General features: G+C 39.1%; 2 protein-coding genes across 6 annotated transcripts in view; both read left to right on the top strand.

The window, feature by feature from the left end:
• The window catches only part of celsr1b (cadherin EGF LAG seven-pass G-type receptor 1b), a 60,375-nt gene extending 50,538 nt beyond the window's left edge, over positions 1 to 9,837 (top strand). The window contains exons 23-35 of one of the 2 annotated variants that reach the window (XM_053631212.1): positions 272 to 398; positions 538 to 738; positions 1,548 to 1,722; positions 1,919 to 2,031; positions 3,087 to 3,163; positions 3,319 to 3,445; positions 3,802 to 3,927; positions 4,073 to 4,209; positions 4,607 to 4,701; positions 4,957 to 5,100; positions 5,886 to 6,098; positions 7,599 to 7,866; positions 9,531 to 9,837. In XM_053631212.1, the coding sequence (XP_053487187.1) occupies positions 272 to 398; positions 538 to 738; positions 1,548 to 1,722; positions 1,919 to 2,031; positions 3,087 to 3,163; positions 3,319 to 3,445; positions 3,802 to 3,927; positions 4,073 to 4,209; positions 4,607 to 4,701; positions 4,957 to 5,100; positions 5,886 to 6,098; positions 7,599 to 7,866; positions 9,531 to 9,555 (1,828 nt within the window). In that variant the 3' untranslated portion in view covers positions 9,556 to 9,837. Of the gene's footprint in view, positions 1 to 271; positions 399 to 537; positions 739 to 1,547; positions 1,723 to 1,918; positions 2,032 to 2,752; positions 3,063 to 3,086; positions 3,164 to 3,318; positions 3,446 to 3,801; positions 3,928 to 4,072; positions 4,210 to 4,606; positions 4,702 to 4,956; positions 5,101 to 5,885; positions 6,099 to 7,598; positions 7,867 to 9,530 lie in introns of those variants that run through there. The other variant, XM_053631213.1, reaches the window with a different exon arrangement.
• Positions 9,838 to 11,992: 2,155 nt separating this feature from the next.
• gramd4b (GRAM domain containing 4b) overlaps positions 11,993 to 15,374 on the top strand; it is a 32,368-nt gene continuing 28,986 nt past the window's right edge. For 3 of the 4 annotated variants that reach the window (XM_053631209.1, XM_053631207.1, XM_053631206.1), the window contains exon 1: positions 11,993 to 12,291. In XM_053631209.1, coding sequence (XP_053487184.1) covers positions 12,239 to 12,291 — 53 coding nt within the window. In that variant the 5' untranslated portion in view covers positions 11,993 to 12,238. Of the gene's footprint in view, positions 12,292 to 13,108; positions 13,353 to 15,374 lie in introns of those variants that run through there. The other variant, XM_053631210.1, reaches the window with a different exon arrangement.

Here is a 15,374-nt window from a genome sequence, read left to right as displayed (position 1 = left end):
CATTATGGTTGAGTAATCAAAGCTGTTTGGTCTTGTGTGAAAGCTGTTTTCTGGTTTAGACTAACAATCCGCAGTGGTCTGCTTTCTTTGCTTCAGGTAAACCTGGATGCAACCACTTACTATGTAAAAGCTTTCTGCTCCAGTAGTTGAGTTTCGAATAACGTGATTAGTTATTGTCGCAATCTCGGCAGCACCCACTAATACAACACAGCATAAGAATAAGAATAAGAACATTTGAGCCTTCCTGTATTGATGCTTGTGTCCCTTGCAGGGTGGGCCGCTCTGGCTCCTGGTCCTCTAAAGGCTGTGAACTTGTCTTCAGGAACACCACACACATCAGCTGCCAGTGTAATCACATGACCAGCTTTGCTGTCCTCATGGATATCTCCAAAAGAGAGGTAAACAAGAGTTTACAATGAACTTCCATAATTATCTGGCAGGGTGGACAGCATCTGCATGGAGCCAAATGTATACAACAATTTAAAGTATACGATTCGCTATGCTGTATATTCTTAACAGAACCCTTGTGTTTTTTAGCATGGAGATGTCCTGCCCCTGAAGGTGGTGACCTACACTACTGTCTCCTCCTCTCTGGTGGCCCTCCTCATCACCTTCCTCCTATTGGCTATTCTGCGTAAACTGCGCTCCAACCTGCACAGCATCCACAAAAACTTGGTGGCAGCCATCTTCCTCTCTGAGCTTATCTTCCTCACAGGCATCAATCAGACAGACAGTCCGGTAAGTGACCAATTACAGCCCTTGGAATAACCGATTATTTATTACGCTGTTGGATGAAGGTTGTTGGATGTTTGCAAATGGACTTTCTCAGGGATTAAAGTAAAAATATTTCCTTATGACTGAAGCTTTCTGGGTTGTGTGTGTGTGTGTGTGTGTGCATGTGTGTGTGTGTGTGTGTGTGTATGTGTGTGTGTGTGTGTCTTTGTAGCTGGATAGGATTTACGAAGGATTTCATTCTGGTCATTGAATGAATACATAATAAAATATTTATTACAAAAAATAAGTCATTTGAATAATATTAAAATAATTTTTTTCAGTCAGTGTTTACCTGTAAGTTTCTGTAGGTTTTCCACCTTTTTTTTTTGCCACATTAGAAGAAATCAAAACAAAAGAAATAAACAGTGCTTTTATTACAAGTAATAAACTGTTAGTAGGTAACGTGTTTCCTTTGCTTCTGTGCTTTTATTTTCTGTTCTTTTTAGACAGTTCTGTCATATGCTTACTGCTCTTCTCACTGAATTATGCTTTCAGAGCATTGCATAAAACCTGAAAACATTTGACCTTAAGATGACCCTGCACAAGCCCTTTCAAAAGCTCTCCTTTTTGATTTTGCTTCTGTCGCTCAGAGACGCAAATTTGCATTTGCACCGTGCAGTAAACTGAATAGAATGTTTATGAAAGTACAGCCGTGAATTTTAAAAATGACCCCCATAAGAGCAATATAATATAAATCCATTTCAGTGGCAAAGAAATGGAATGCAAGCTTTTTTAAGGTCAGATGTGCTGATCCACTTGGTCTGTATGTGTAGTTTGTGTGTACAGTGGTGGCCATTTTGCTGCACTACTCGTATATGTGTACATTCGCCTGGATGTTTGTGGAGGGGCTGCATATTTATCGCATGCTGACAGAGATCCGCAATGTCAACCATGGCCAAATGAGATTCTACTACGCCATTGGCTGGGGCTTTCCCGCCATCATCACAGGTGAGGCAGATATCACTGTGGACATGGAACCTTGTACTCATAGTCCTACTTGTATGTATACAACAAACATGACAATAATCAAGACCTACTCAGATAAAAAAAACAAAATACACTATTAATATATTTATGTTAATCTCTCTCTCTCTTCTCTCTCCTCTCTCCTCTCTCTCTCTCTCTGTCTCTCTTTATTTCTCAGGTCTGGCTGTAGGATTGGATCCTCAGGGTTACGGGAATCCAGACTTCTGCTGGCTTTCCGTTCATGACACTCTGATCTGGAGCATAACAGGACCCATCTCCTTTGTAGTGCTGGTTAGTGTGTGTGTGTGTGTGTCTGTGTGTGTGTGTGTCTGTTTGTGACTGTGTGTTTCAGTAAGTTTGCATGTTTTTTTCTTTCTGTGTCTTTCATTTACACAAGAAAATTGGAAATCCATGAAAATCCAGGCCTTAGCTCCTGAAAATTTTTAGTATAAAGTAAAATTCAATTGTTTGGCTTCAATTCTTATAATTGGCATGAGTCGCTGCAAATTTATATACAGATTATGATAAGTGACAATATTAAATAGCTTATATATTTCAATTAGACACAATAATTTAGTGAATCACTGTTATTTCATATTAATGACTTGAATGAAAGCAATCCAAAAGAAATCCATAAATTAAGACAAATAAGTCTAACTTATGAATTTGGACAAAAGACATGCTGCCCTATTAGAGGAGGAAGAGTTAATGTGAGTCTGTGGTAGCTGACATGCTTCAGTGCCTGAGCTGCATCACTGTAAGATACTGGTTTATGAAAACATTCACACATCTTTACTGAAAGATTAAAGTGCACCTAGTATGGTTTTGCTTACGTGCCTAATTTTGTTTTAAAGATCTCATACAATAGATTCATGTGCATCCAAGGTCAAAAAACACTTTAATGTGCTCATAATTTAAACTGCAGCATTGCCCCCCCCCCCCCCCCCCAGTGTCACAAATGACTCATTCAATGATTCGTTCTAAAGGATTCATTCTAAACTCCTCCTTTCAGAGAGCACAATCTGCCCTGATTGGTCAGAGTTCCCAGTCTGCTGTGATTGGTCTATCACTGTCAGCGTGTTTCAAAAAGGAAGCGCCCACTACCATAACGAGTTTCAGCTCAGTCTGTTAGCGAGCAGCCGATGAAGACCAGAGGCGGGGCTTTTTGTTACAAACCTACGTAGATTAGTACAGGAAGTAAGTCTGGAATTACTAATGACTCGTTTCAGCTGTTCAGAATTGGTTCCTTCTTTTGGGAGTCAATAACGCCGTTTGTCGTGCGCTTTGATTTTTTTAACTTTGCAGACTTTTTATGTTCACAACTAATTATTTTGTTTACTTTTCAGATAAACATTGTGATATTTGTGCTGGCAGCGAAGGCTTCATGTAGACAGAGAAGTCAGAGTGAGACATCAGGAGCCATGTAAGAGCTGAATTTTCATCTGTGCAGTGGTGTTCCTGCTGCACTGCTCTTTCTATATCTCACCTGGGTTAAATCAAATGTTTAAAGAGCTTATCCTTTTTCCCTTGCCTCAGTGGCTGGACATATAGGTTCTTTTTCTCCTCTGTTTTTTGTAGCTCTGCTCTGCGTATGGCCGTCCTGCTGCTACTGCTCATCAGTGCCACCTGGCTGCTCAGCCTGATGGCTGTTAACAGTGATGTTCTCACCTTCCACTACCTGTTCGCCATCCTCAGCTGCCTACAGGTAGTCTACAGTATAACACAACTCCTGAGGACTGTTCCAGTAAACAGGATTGGCGGGTTAACCCAATTATGTGCCTCAGGTTTAAAAAAAAATGTGGATTTTTTTTTCATTGTATATAGAAAGATGAACTGCAGATAACTTATCCTGACTAGGAGAGGTTAAACTCGGCCTTGCCTGTAGTACGTAGTCATATGTGGATTTGTTAGCAGCCATACTGAAAAAAAGCTTTTAGATTTTTCTTGTTGTATGTTTAAGTTGTTATTGGTTTTTTTTCTATCCTGCATGCATAAATTGTCTAAGTGATTTCAGGATGTCTGAGGTAACCATTACTTGCTTACTCTTGCTTTTCCTTGCAGGGAATTTGTATATTTTTCTTTCACTGTATCCTCAACAAAGATGTGAGGACGAGCCTGAAGAGTGTCTTTGGTGGGAAGAAGGTACCAGTGGAGGAGTCCACTACCACCCATGCCACTCTGCTCACTGTAAGTGGAGTTAAGAGTCATCACCTGCAGTATATACAGCTCCACTTATTATCCCTTGTACATGGTGTTAATATACAAATGTAGGTCTAAACGACATCTATCACCCTACACCTGATAGCACTCTGATCATTTGATTTCTGTCCAGCGCTCTTTCAACGGGAATACATACACAGAGGATGGCTGTCTGTACCGGACATCGATTGGAGAGTCCACAGTGTCCCTTGAGAACTCAGCGAGATCAGGCAAAAGTCACGGGAGCAGCTACATCACCTACACACTCAGGTAGTGATGGAAAGATTTCTCAGAAAATGAATACTGTTCTGATTTCTGATTAACCGATTGAAACTGTAATAGTGGATTCATTTGTAAAATATGAAAATAGATATGACACTGAATGAATAAGGTGTCTGGTCTGCAGCTGTGTCAGCTGTCTCAGTACAAACTCAGTGCGAGTCTGAGTGATTGTGTTTGTAGCAAATGACATTAAATGTCCATATCAGACATTGGAACTCAAGCAGGGCCTGTCATAATTCTTATATTGGTTTAGCACTGATTATGTCACACCAACAAATCTGGCTTTCCACCATACCGGTATATTTTTAGGAAGTTTTGGGAATGTTATGTAAAGCTAATTAGTTTGGATGTAAGCCTGTTTACTCATGACATGTATATTCTTTAGGGGTGAGCAGAAGTGCAGTGTGACCCAGAGAAGCAGAAAATCACAATGCAGTGGAGACTCTTCTTTAATCTTCAAAAAGAACAAGAGAAAAGGAGGTATGGATGACATCTTTAGCACTTTACTTGCTCTTTGATTGGTCAGTTCCAACATTTGCTTATTTTAAAGGGCTGAGCTCAATAATTCACTATAGTTTACTATGATTTTATTAAGGTTTTATTAAGTTACTAGATCAATGGTACATCATTCAAGTCAGGATATTTGCATTATTCCCATGAATCCTGATGCTATTGAAAAAAAGAATCATCTTTTTTCGTTGTGTTGTGTTATGTGTATTTCCACATATTGTTCAGACTCTGATTCAGACAGTGAGCTGTCAGTGGATGAGCACAGCAGCTCGTATGCTTCATCCCACTCATCTGACAGTGAGGAAGAGAAGAAGAGATCCAAGCCTAAGTGGAATAATGAGAGAAGTCCAGTTCACAGCACTCCAAAAGGTACCACTTTTCTTCAGTCATAAACAATTAAATCAGGAACTACTGACACTTACACACACTTAGCTGTGAATATCACACACACACGGGATGGGAAAAGCACTTCGAATAAAAGCTATGAGAACTAATTTAACAATGTGTGCACTATTTTGGATTTTTATGTTTCTATTTTTAAGAGAAAAAATCTACATTTGAATGTGAAAGGTCTTGTGCTATATTCTGGCATCTAATGTAAGTCAATTAAACGATACCAGGGACAACCTTAGGGTTAATCTTTTATCTGTGCTTATGGGTACATCCTCTTTATGACAATCATCCAACTTTTCCAGACTTTTGAAGCTTTTTATAATTATGGTTCTGTTTGTGATTAATGATATTTTTAACTGCTTATTAAATGCAGCTGAGCAACCATCTATTTCTTTTCTGCCAACGGAGGGCACTGTATACCTAGTGTAGTGAGCACAAATATGGAGGGACTTAAATAATGTTTATTATTCTGGGTAAATACATAACAATGAATCTTATACATTACAGCTTATTATCAAATGAAATTGATGCTCATCAAAACAACCAAAATTTGAAGTTTATGCAGTTCAAGGTGTACTGATTTTCAAATATATTTAAATGCTACATTTTACTGAATAAAATAAAATAAAAATGAAAGAATCTGACACCCCATACTATGTACTATATTTTGTACTGTATTGTTGATGTTTGTGAGTGTTGGATTTAAATGCAAAAGAAACCCCTCATTTATAATTAATTGATTATACTGCTTATTGTTTTAGTTGATGCTCTGGCAAATCACATGAAGCCTTGCTGGTCAGTAGATCACTCCATAGCCAGTGAGAGAGAGGGGACTGGTGGCCTGGATAAATTGCGGGTACAGACCAAAGCCAGTGTGGAGCTCCAGCAGTCCAATAAGCTCAATCCAAATGGAGATCTTTCGCCAAGCGAAGGTCCTCCCAGCCAGCCAAGCAGCACCCAGCTGCCCAGAAAAGGTCTCTCTCTCTCTCTCTCTCTCTCTCTCTCTCTCTCACACACACACACACACGGTGGCATTGGGTACTTCTGAAAAACTAAGTTATTATTGATTTTGAATAAACGACTATGGCTAAAGAGAGGGCAGTAAGAGTGGATGAGAGAAATTTGAGAAGGCAGACGTTCCTGTGCTTCTACCACTACCATTTACATTAGCTAAGTATTTTCTCCCAATATAGAAAAGAAAACATTAGATGCATAATGACAAACCTTTTATAGTTGTAAATAGTGCTTTTGTACTTGAGTAGATTGTGTTCAGTGCATTTCCTGTGGTGTTCTGTATTCTTCTTCAAATGTTAGGCTAAAAAGGACTTAAATGAACTAGACATTGATTTAAAAATACAAAGAAATATACCCTTAATATACAGAAAATCACACTTTACAGTTTGACAGGAATGACACAAACATAGGCTACATGGCCAAATCTATATGTGCATGTTGAGCATCCCATTCCAAATTTAGTCTACCCTTTGCTCTTAAATAACCTCCACTCCTCTGTGAATGCTTTCCACTAGATTTTGAAGCATGGCTGTGCCCATTCGTCCACAATAGCTTTAGTGAGGTCAGACACTTTGATGTCGAGTGAGGAAAACTGGCTCACAGTCAGCATTCCAGTTCTTTCAAAAAGTGTTCAGTGGGGTTGAGGTCAGGTCTCCGTGCAGGCTGCTCATGTTCTTCTACACCAATCTTGGCAAACCATGTCTTCATGGACCTCACTTTGTGCACAGGGGCATTCTCATGCTGGAACAGGTGTGGGTTAGTTCTAGTGAAGGGAAATCCGAATGCTACAGCATACAAGGACCTTCTAGAACAGGGGTCTTCAATCTTATCCACAAAGGGCCGGTGTGGTTGCAGGTTTTAGTTCCTGCCAAATAGGAGGTACACTTGATAGTTTATTGGAGACCAAGATTAACTGATTAAATAAGTGGAATTAGGTGTGGCTCCTGCTTAGTTGGAATGAAAACCCGCAGCCAGTCCGACCCTTTATTAATAAAATTGATGACCCCTGTTCTACACAATTGTGACATATGGGTGTGATGGTCAGGTGTCCAGATACATTTGGTCACATAGTGTATGAATGGTTCCAGGGTCCTTGGTTTGATCCTGAGTTCGAGTTACTGTCTGTGTGGAACTTTGCATGTTGTCCCTGTGTTTGTGTGGGTTTACTCCAGGTTCTCTGACTCCCTTTGTAACCACCCAAAAACATAAGAGTAGGTGGATTGGCCACTCTAAATATCCTCTAGTTGTGAACAAGTTTGCATGATACCCTGTGATGGTTTGGTTTCTCATTCAAGGTGTACTGTATTCCTGCCTAGCAGGTTCATAGGGTTGGCTCTGGTCTCCAGTCCTCCATGTCATTAAAGGGCTCTTATCACCTTGTTGTAATTTCATGCATATAACTATTTTCTCCATTCTTTCCCCACCATCCCCCATTCCCATTTCCTTCTCCTCCACTTTAGGTATTTTAAAGAACAAAATCACATACCCTCCTCCTCTGACCGACAAGAACCTGAAGAACCGTTTACGGGAGAAGCTGGGTGACTACAACTCCCCCACCATTTCATATAAGAGTCCCTCAGTAGGGTCAATTGAAGGCCTGCGCTGCGGCACTGAGACTGACGGTATCATTATTGAAGCCCCAGCTCTTCCACTCACCAACACACTGAACAAGATCACTATGGAGCCCAGCACGAGTCCTGCGTTTGTGGAGGAAGACACAGATTCAGAGTCAGTAATGCCATGAGCTCTCAATTTTTTGTGTTTCTTAATTTTGAAGTTCTGTTTTAGTCAAAATGATCCTTGCTGGAGCAACATGCCAATGTCATAACCATAGCCATAGAGTCCAATAGATATAATTAATAATAACAATAATTGGCCCTGCTTTCAGGATGTAAAGACTGGCATTAGTCTGTCCCTTTTCCATCATATTCCTATGAGCTTATGTATATGGATTAGGGCAGTTAGCAATTCCTCTAAATGCATTCAGCTGCCCTGTGACATTGCATGAGCTACAGTGTGAAAAAAAATGGTGACAGAACTGCATGTCTCATGCTAGCTCTCACCCTCCCTGGTTGGTAGCTGTTGTGTAATAGAGGAGAACTAGATAGTGGGTGGAACTGGCAAATGACCAAATTGTGAGAAATGTTTTTTTCGATCTTTTTTATAATGGATCAATGACATTTACATATTGCATTTATTCATTTAGCAGATACTTTTATCCAGAGTGACTTACAAATTAGGAAATATAAGCAAAGTGATATATCAAGCGGAGAACAATACAAGTAGTGCTACCATACAAGATTTATAATTAGAGGAGCAAAGTGCACAGAGTAGAGGTGCAAGAGCCAGTATAAGTGCAGTTTATTTTTTAAAGGGGACAAGTTAGGGGTTAGTTAAGTGTTCATGGAAGAGGTGGGTATTTAGTCATTTTTTGTAGATTGTGACAGATTCTGCTGTACGGATTGGGGTTGGAAGTTCATTCAGCACTGAGAGACAGTCATTTGGAAGGTTCTGGGGACGTTCGTACCTCGCTGAGTAGGCACTACCAGGAGAGTGTTGAGGTAGGAAGGTGTTGTTCCAGACAAGATCGTGAGCATCAAGGCCTTGAATTTGATGCAGGCGGCTACAGGAAGCCAGTGGAGAGAGATGAAGAGGGGTGTGACGGGTCCTTTTGGGCTGGTTGAACACAAGGCATGCTGCTGCATTCTGAATCATCTAAAGGGGTTTGATGGAGCTGGCTGAGAGGCCTGGGAGTAGTGTGTTGCAGTAGTCCAGTTTTGAATTAACAAAAGCTTGGACTAGTAGCTGTGTGGCCTGATCAGTGAGATAGGGTCTGATTTTCTTGATGTTATACAGAATGAACCTACAGGACCGTGTAGTTGTTGAAATGTGGTCTGTAAAGTTGAACTGGTCATCACCAGAAACCCCAAGGTTTCTGGCTGTCCTGGTTGGTTTGAGTGTGGTTGAGCCTAGCTGTACGGTGAGGTTGCAGTTGATTGAGGGGAAAGCAGGAATGACGAGAAGCTCAGTTTTCCAAAACATTCTACTTGGCTTGTATGGGGATTGAACCTTCAACCTGGGCGTTATTAGCACCACGCTCTAACCAACTGAAAAGAAATAACAACCTATGAAACAAAATGATGATTTTAGTCCATGTGACCCCCATTTTGTATTTATACCTGCCATCAGAAGGTGGGAAGTAGTTGCATTTTTGAAAAAATGTTTGTGTTGCTAACTTATTACATAAAGATAAAATATATCAGGTATTTTATAATTGATTACAATATGCATGTTTGCAGTGTGATGCTTTAAATTTGCACAGTCTGTCGGCATTGCTTACCTGACCCCCCCCCCCCCCCCCCCCCTTCTTTCTCTGTTGTTGTCTCTCTTAGTGCAAGCAATGAAACCTCAATCTGAAGCTGAAATTTAGCTGTGCAGGACCTTCATTTCTGTGAAGGACAGCTACCAGCTGCAGGTCACTATGCTCCTATGGAGAACAGTATTGCTCCAGAACTTTGTCTGCAAGAGAAAAATGGAAGAAAGTGGAAACTGTTTATTTAAATTAATCTGGATCTGTAACCTATCAATCCCAGTGTGCCACTCTACAGAGCTGACCAGGATGTGTTATATTAAAAAAAAAAAAATCTAATGTTGGGATGAATGTTTTGGAGTCAGCAAACCAACATGGTATTGTCCATACTTGGTCTTGGCCTGGTCTGACATAAATACATAAGTTGTGATTATACCTGTAAAAAGAACTCCTTTCACAGACTTAATCAGTCTAAAAATGTAAGTAATATGTACAGTAGGTCTTTTGCATTTCTGCTGTTTATAGTAATTTGTATAATTGGTTGTAATTTCCCTCTGTAAGAATTGCCAATATTGAATGTTTACTTTTGTTTACTGTTACATTTGTTTTGTATTATTTTGAATGTTGAACATTGTGACCATCTATATGACTGTGGACTGTTCCAGTGTCCACCTGAGTTTTAATCAAATGAAGGAGTCCAACACTGGTTCAAACATACTGTGGTGCTCTAAGGAACAAACATTTATTATATTGGATGCTGATATTCTACCTTGACACCTTTTTTTTTTTGATAATGTACACCATACAGTGTTTTGAAGTTGAAGGTGTAAAGCATGCCTTAATTTGAATGATTATGTTACATCTGGGGGGCGCACGGTGGCTTAGTGGTTAGCAAGTTCGCCTCACACCTCCAAGGGCGGGGGTTCGATTCCCATGGCTCTGTGTGTGTGGAGTTTGCATGTTCTCCCCGTGCTGCGGGGGTTTCCTCCAGGTACTCCGGTTTACTCCCCCAGTCCAAAGACATGCATGGTAGGCTGATTGGCATGTCTAAAGTGTCCGTAGTGTATGAATGGGTGTGTGAATGTGTGTGTGATTGTGCCCTGCGATGGATTGGCACCCTGTCCAAGGTGTACCCCGCCTCGTGCCCGATGCTCCCTGGGATAGGCTCCAGGTTCCCCGAAAAGAAGTAAGCGGTTGAAGATGGATGGATGTTACATCTGTTAGAGGAATGGGCAGCTCTCTGATTCATCTTCAAAGAGGATTTTTGGGCTCTGCATAACATAAAGAATAAATGACCCCTCTTCCTTCATTAACTGCTTCAGGGAGCATTTTATATTTGCTTATCTCCTACTTTGTTTTTGGTTGCTATGTATGTAATGGCCAGAATGTACATTCAAATCAGTGCAAGGCTGATTGTCTGTCAAGCCAGGTGACAGAGAGATTAACTTATTTTTCAATTCCAACAGTGTTTAACTTTTTCAGGAGTTGATTTTGAGTACATTATGGCCAGACATTATTACTAAAAAGGAGGAGAATATATGTGAGCAAGATGAGATAAAACTGTAAGAACTGTAACAGGAGTTCTGCAAAGGGGAAGTGACTATGGAACATCAGAAGAGGACTTAAAAAAAAAAAATTAAATCAATTTACACATGATTCTGAAAACAGTTTCCTTTGGTTTCTAATGAGAGTTTTCTCAGTTTTCTTCAATTTGCTTATAGGCTGTCAGACACTGGATACAAATGTGAAAGTTGTAAATTCATATTTGCACTGAAATTAGAGACTAAATAAACATCATGAAAGTTTTTATATAAATACTTAGATTTTCTGTCTTCACTTGTGCAAAAGAGTGATCTTGCTTCACTAGAGACGTTCTGAGTTTTGAATACTACCACATTCTATACTGCCTAATTTAGTATTTATTATGTATTAAGTACTCCTACCTTGTGTTGTGTGTTATGCTGATATGAGTGTGAAGTAGCAGGTGAAATAGATAAGGTCTGCCATACTGGGATTTTTAAAGATCTTACTGCTCGGCTGAGGAAATGTCCAGCAACCAAAAATATCCACCCAGTAGCAGTTCAGTAAGCAGAAAGTGACCCTGATGACTGGCTTGAGGATGTGCATGGAGAACAGATGAGATATAGTAGACTAGCTAGATAGCAGTAAGTGTTCTGATTTGGTTAAAGTCTTTAAAAACCCCAACATCACTGCTTTTTACCTGATGTGTTACCAACACCACCTACAGTGCACTACCATGTCAGGGTCTCTGCTGTGCTCAGAGTGGATAATAATAATACTGATGAGTGAATTAAAGGAAAGGAATTTTACCTGACAAAATAGCTGAAATGGCTAATGAGTGTAGTGTAGCTGTAAGAGAGATGTAACTGGTAACTTTGCAACTGAGTATATTTTATTATCTTTGTGCGTGTCACTCAGTGGGATGTTGAATTTAAAACTTTCAGGATAGAGTAGTGAAATCATGTTCAAAGTGAAATCAAGGAGAGGTACAATGTAGAAAGTACACTTAATTCATTAAAAGTTAATTTCATTTTCAGCTTCACTTTACTGGAACTGTGAATATGCATTAAAAACGGTTAGTTGAAAAGCGTTCTTGTTGTTTTAACAGTTTGCTCACTGACAGTATCATTCCGCTGACCATGGGTTACTAAGCAACAACTAACATATGATTGGTCGTGTTCGGAAGAAGATTTTGACATCATTATTGCTAATGAAATAAATTAAATACATAAATATTATTTCCATACATTTAATTATCTTTGCCGCAAGATGGCGGTCAAACGCAATACCCAATGCCAAATAAAGCAAAAAAGCATTCGCAGGTAAGTCAGTATACACAAAAAACTCATTTCTATAACCTGCTTCATGTTTACCCTGTTTCTACGGCAACTTTATGTTTCATTTGTATGTTTCGTTTCATTTGTTATAAAAAAATTATAATTGAAAAAAACTGTCTTATAATAACATCACGGTTGTAACGTTATACAACTAAACCATTCGTCATTCATTAAAACACTCCCTCTCCTGTTTTAATGTTTAATTACTACATGCATTTTAAGATCGCAACTTTTCATTCTTTATGCAGTGTACAAATTATATATATAGTTTTTTTTCTATGAGAAATGTTGGTATAGCTGTGAGCATAGACATATGTCTATGGCTGTGAGGTTGAAGCGTTCATGTCTTGAAACCTATTTTTTTTTCCTTTATTGAAAGCAGAGCAAGTAACAAACATATCATAGCATACAATAGTACAAAACAAAGTGAGGCATTAATTGGTAACAGGGGTTCCGAAGATAATAGTATAATATTTTAAACATGTTAATGACTTTTTGTTTTTTAACCATTTCAGAGAAGATATAAAACAATCAAATTCCAATATAAACACCCTAAAGATTGGGGATGAATTAACATTTTGCCATGTATTCAATACCTTTGTTAACATTGTTAATACATAATGATATCCTTTAATGTCACATAGTATTTAATCTTTACTAAATTAAAGATTCATTCTGCCAATTCTCTCCAAAAACTTTGGATAATTTTACATAAATAAAAGAAAAACTATCTTGAACCCTTTACGTGAACCCTTCCGCCTGAGTGACGACACTTCCGGTGACGTAATCACGTCAGAAATCAGCAATAGACCGAAACCGACCATCAGCGGGCCTTCGCTACCGGGAACGCAGTCTTACTCCATGCAATGCTGGGAAAGCAGAAGGCTGTAGTTTTATATGGGAACTGCTTTCTGAGCTCCAGTGTTTGGATTTAACGTTAAGCGTGCAGAAGGCGGATTTTCTGGACAGGTTGTGGACGGAAAGAGAAAAAGCTCGGATATTCTGCTGTTCCTTTTGATGCAACTTTGTTACAGATTCCGTGCAGGGTGAGTGAGAAACTGTCGCTCTTCCAGTCGGGGCTCTCATCCTCGATGTTGATGTCTGACTGAACAGCAAAGCTTTGCATTTGTCTCGTTTGACCTCTACACTTCAGTATTCTGTGTTTTCAGTACCCATGCATGCTTAGGTGCAACGCTTCCTGTTGCATTTCTCGGATTCCCTCGTGCACTGCTTCAGCTCTGAGCGGAATAACTGTCAGGGCTAATACAGTACATTAGGCTGTTCGGTTAGTTTACTTGGCTTATGCGAAAATCAGTAAATAAACCAGAAATAGGGACAATTAATCAAATGGCTAAGATGGTCCTATTAAATGAAGTCGCAGAAACACGTTAGCCTGTTGATTATTTCAGCAATTTAGGCGTATATATTATATATTTATATATCTAAGGAATTTCAGGTTGCGTCGTGATCGCGTGCATCCAGATGTTGTTGCACGTCTACGCGCAACGCCTCTGTCTGTGGTACAAGTTTCCACTGCTGCTTCGAACATCTGTATCCCACCATGAGGAGAACAAAGAGGTGTTGCTGAAAAGCAGCGCCTGCATACACTATATATACTGTAGGATACAGTGTCTAATGGATAGAGGATAAAGGATAGGATAAAGGATCACACGTTAAAGGATCAGACATCATCGGAAATCAGGCGGCAGACTTTGATTTGAGACATTTATCCAGACTGCTGAGAGTGCATTAGACATGAATTCAGAAATGTGAGAAACTGAGTGAGCCTAATGACCCCGCCCATTCATCATATCGGGGCACCTGTACTGTGTGGCGAGATGGGCTCCGGTTTAATAATTACAACAACAACAACACTTATCTGTATAATCTTTATAATAATAATAATAATAATAATAATAATAATAATTGTTATTGATATTACTATTATTATTAACATCAACAACAACAATAATAATGATGATGGTAATAAAGATAATAGGTTTATCTATTAATAAGTAATAAGCATTGGTTGTTGTTGTTATTATTATTGTTGTTGTTGTTGTTCTTCTTCTTCTTCTTCTTCTTCTTCTTGTTTGTATAGCCCTTTTCTTTTTGAGTCCATACACATATATACAATCTTTAATCTTTTATCAGTAAGATATTGTTGGTGATTGGATTCATTTGAATCCTTTGAGCAAAATGAATCAATTTCTTCAAACCGAATCGATTGCTGCATCCCAATTCGCCTGCTATCCATCCTAAATAGTATCCGAGTTTAAAATGAGTGTGTCCCGATTTGTAGTACGTTGAAACGAGTATCCCAAAGGTACCCAGATGGTCTGCGATTTCTGGTCGGTTTTTGAAATGTTGATCCCATGGACAATTTTTCAGCTAATATTGCACACAACTCCTTGTGTCAGGGAGGATTTTGTGACAGTTTGCTTCGCAGAATTCAAGAACGCACTTTAATAATGAAATGTGTCGTTTATAAAGACGCAGCAGTCATTTATTACCAAACATTGCCCATTATTCATGTTATTTAGCGACTTCTGCTGAGATTTTTTTTCCTAAAAATGAGTGCATGACTAATGTATCAGATATTACCTGATGATGCAGAACCCGACGACAACCATGCCTTCCTCAGATCCTAAGTACTGGTGTCTTGTTAAAGTGAATGGATTTGTCAAAAATGTCACACTTCTCCTTAGACTGATTGAATAATGGAATAATCCTGTCAAATAGCTGAACGGCTTCATTTTTCACATCTAGATGCCATTTTCAAATGTGTGATATGTTATCGCTAACAGTAAACAAAGTAAATGATCTAATTAAGCATAGGTCATTCCTCGAACAGTCCGGGATCAATATACGAACCCAGATATACGAACCCAGCTCAAAATAGGGGTCATAATTCCAAATAAGTCAAACAATAAATGTCACTCTTGCACACACACACACACACATTTTGAAATCTCTCCATCAAGAAGTTAAATGTTTGGGATGATCACTTGATTGTACTATTACTAATTAATAATACGGCACATTAAAGAACCAATGTACAGTCAATA

This window comes from Ictalurus furcatus, chromosome 8 (genome assembly GCF_023375685.1).
Source record: "Ictalurus furcatus strain D&B chromosome 8, Billie_1.0, whole genome shotgun sequence".
Classification (NCBI taxonomy): domain Eukaryota; kingdom Metazoa; phylum Chordata; class Actinopteri; order Siluriformes; family Ictaluridae; genus Ictalurus; species Ictalurus furcatus.
The sequence above is the reverse complement of the archived record's forward strand: the minus strand, read 5'-3'. Positions and strand labels throughout refer to the sequence as shown.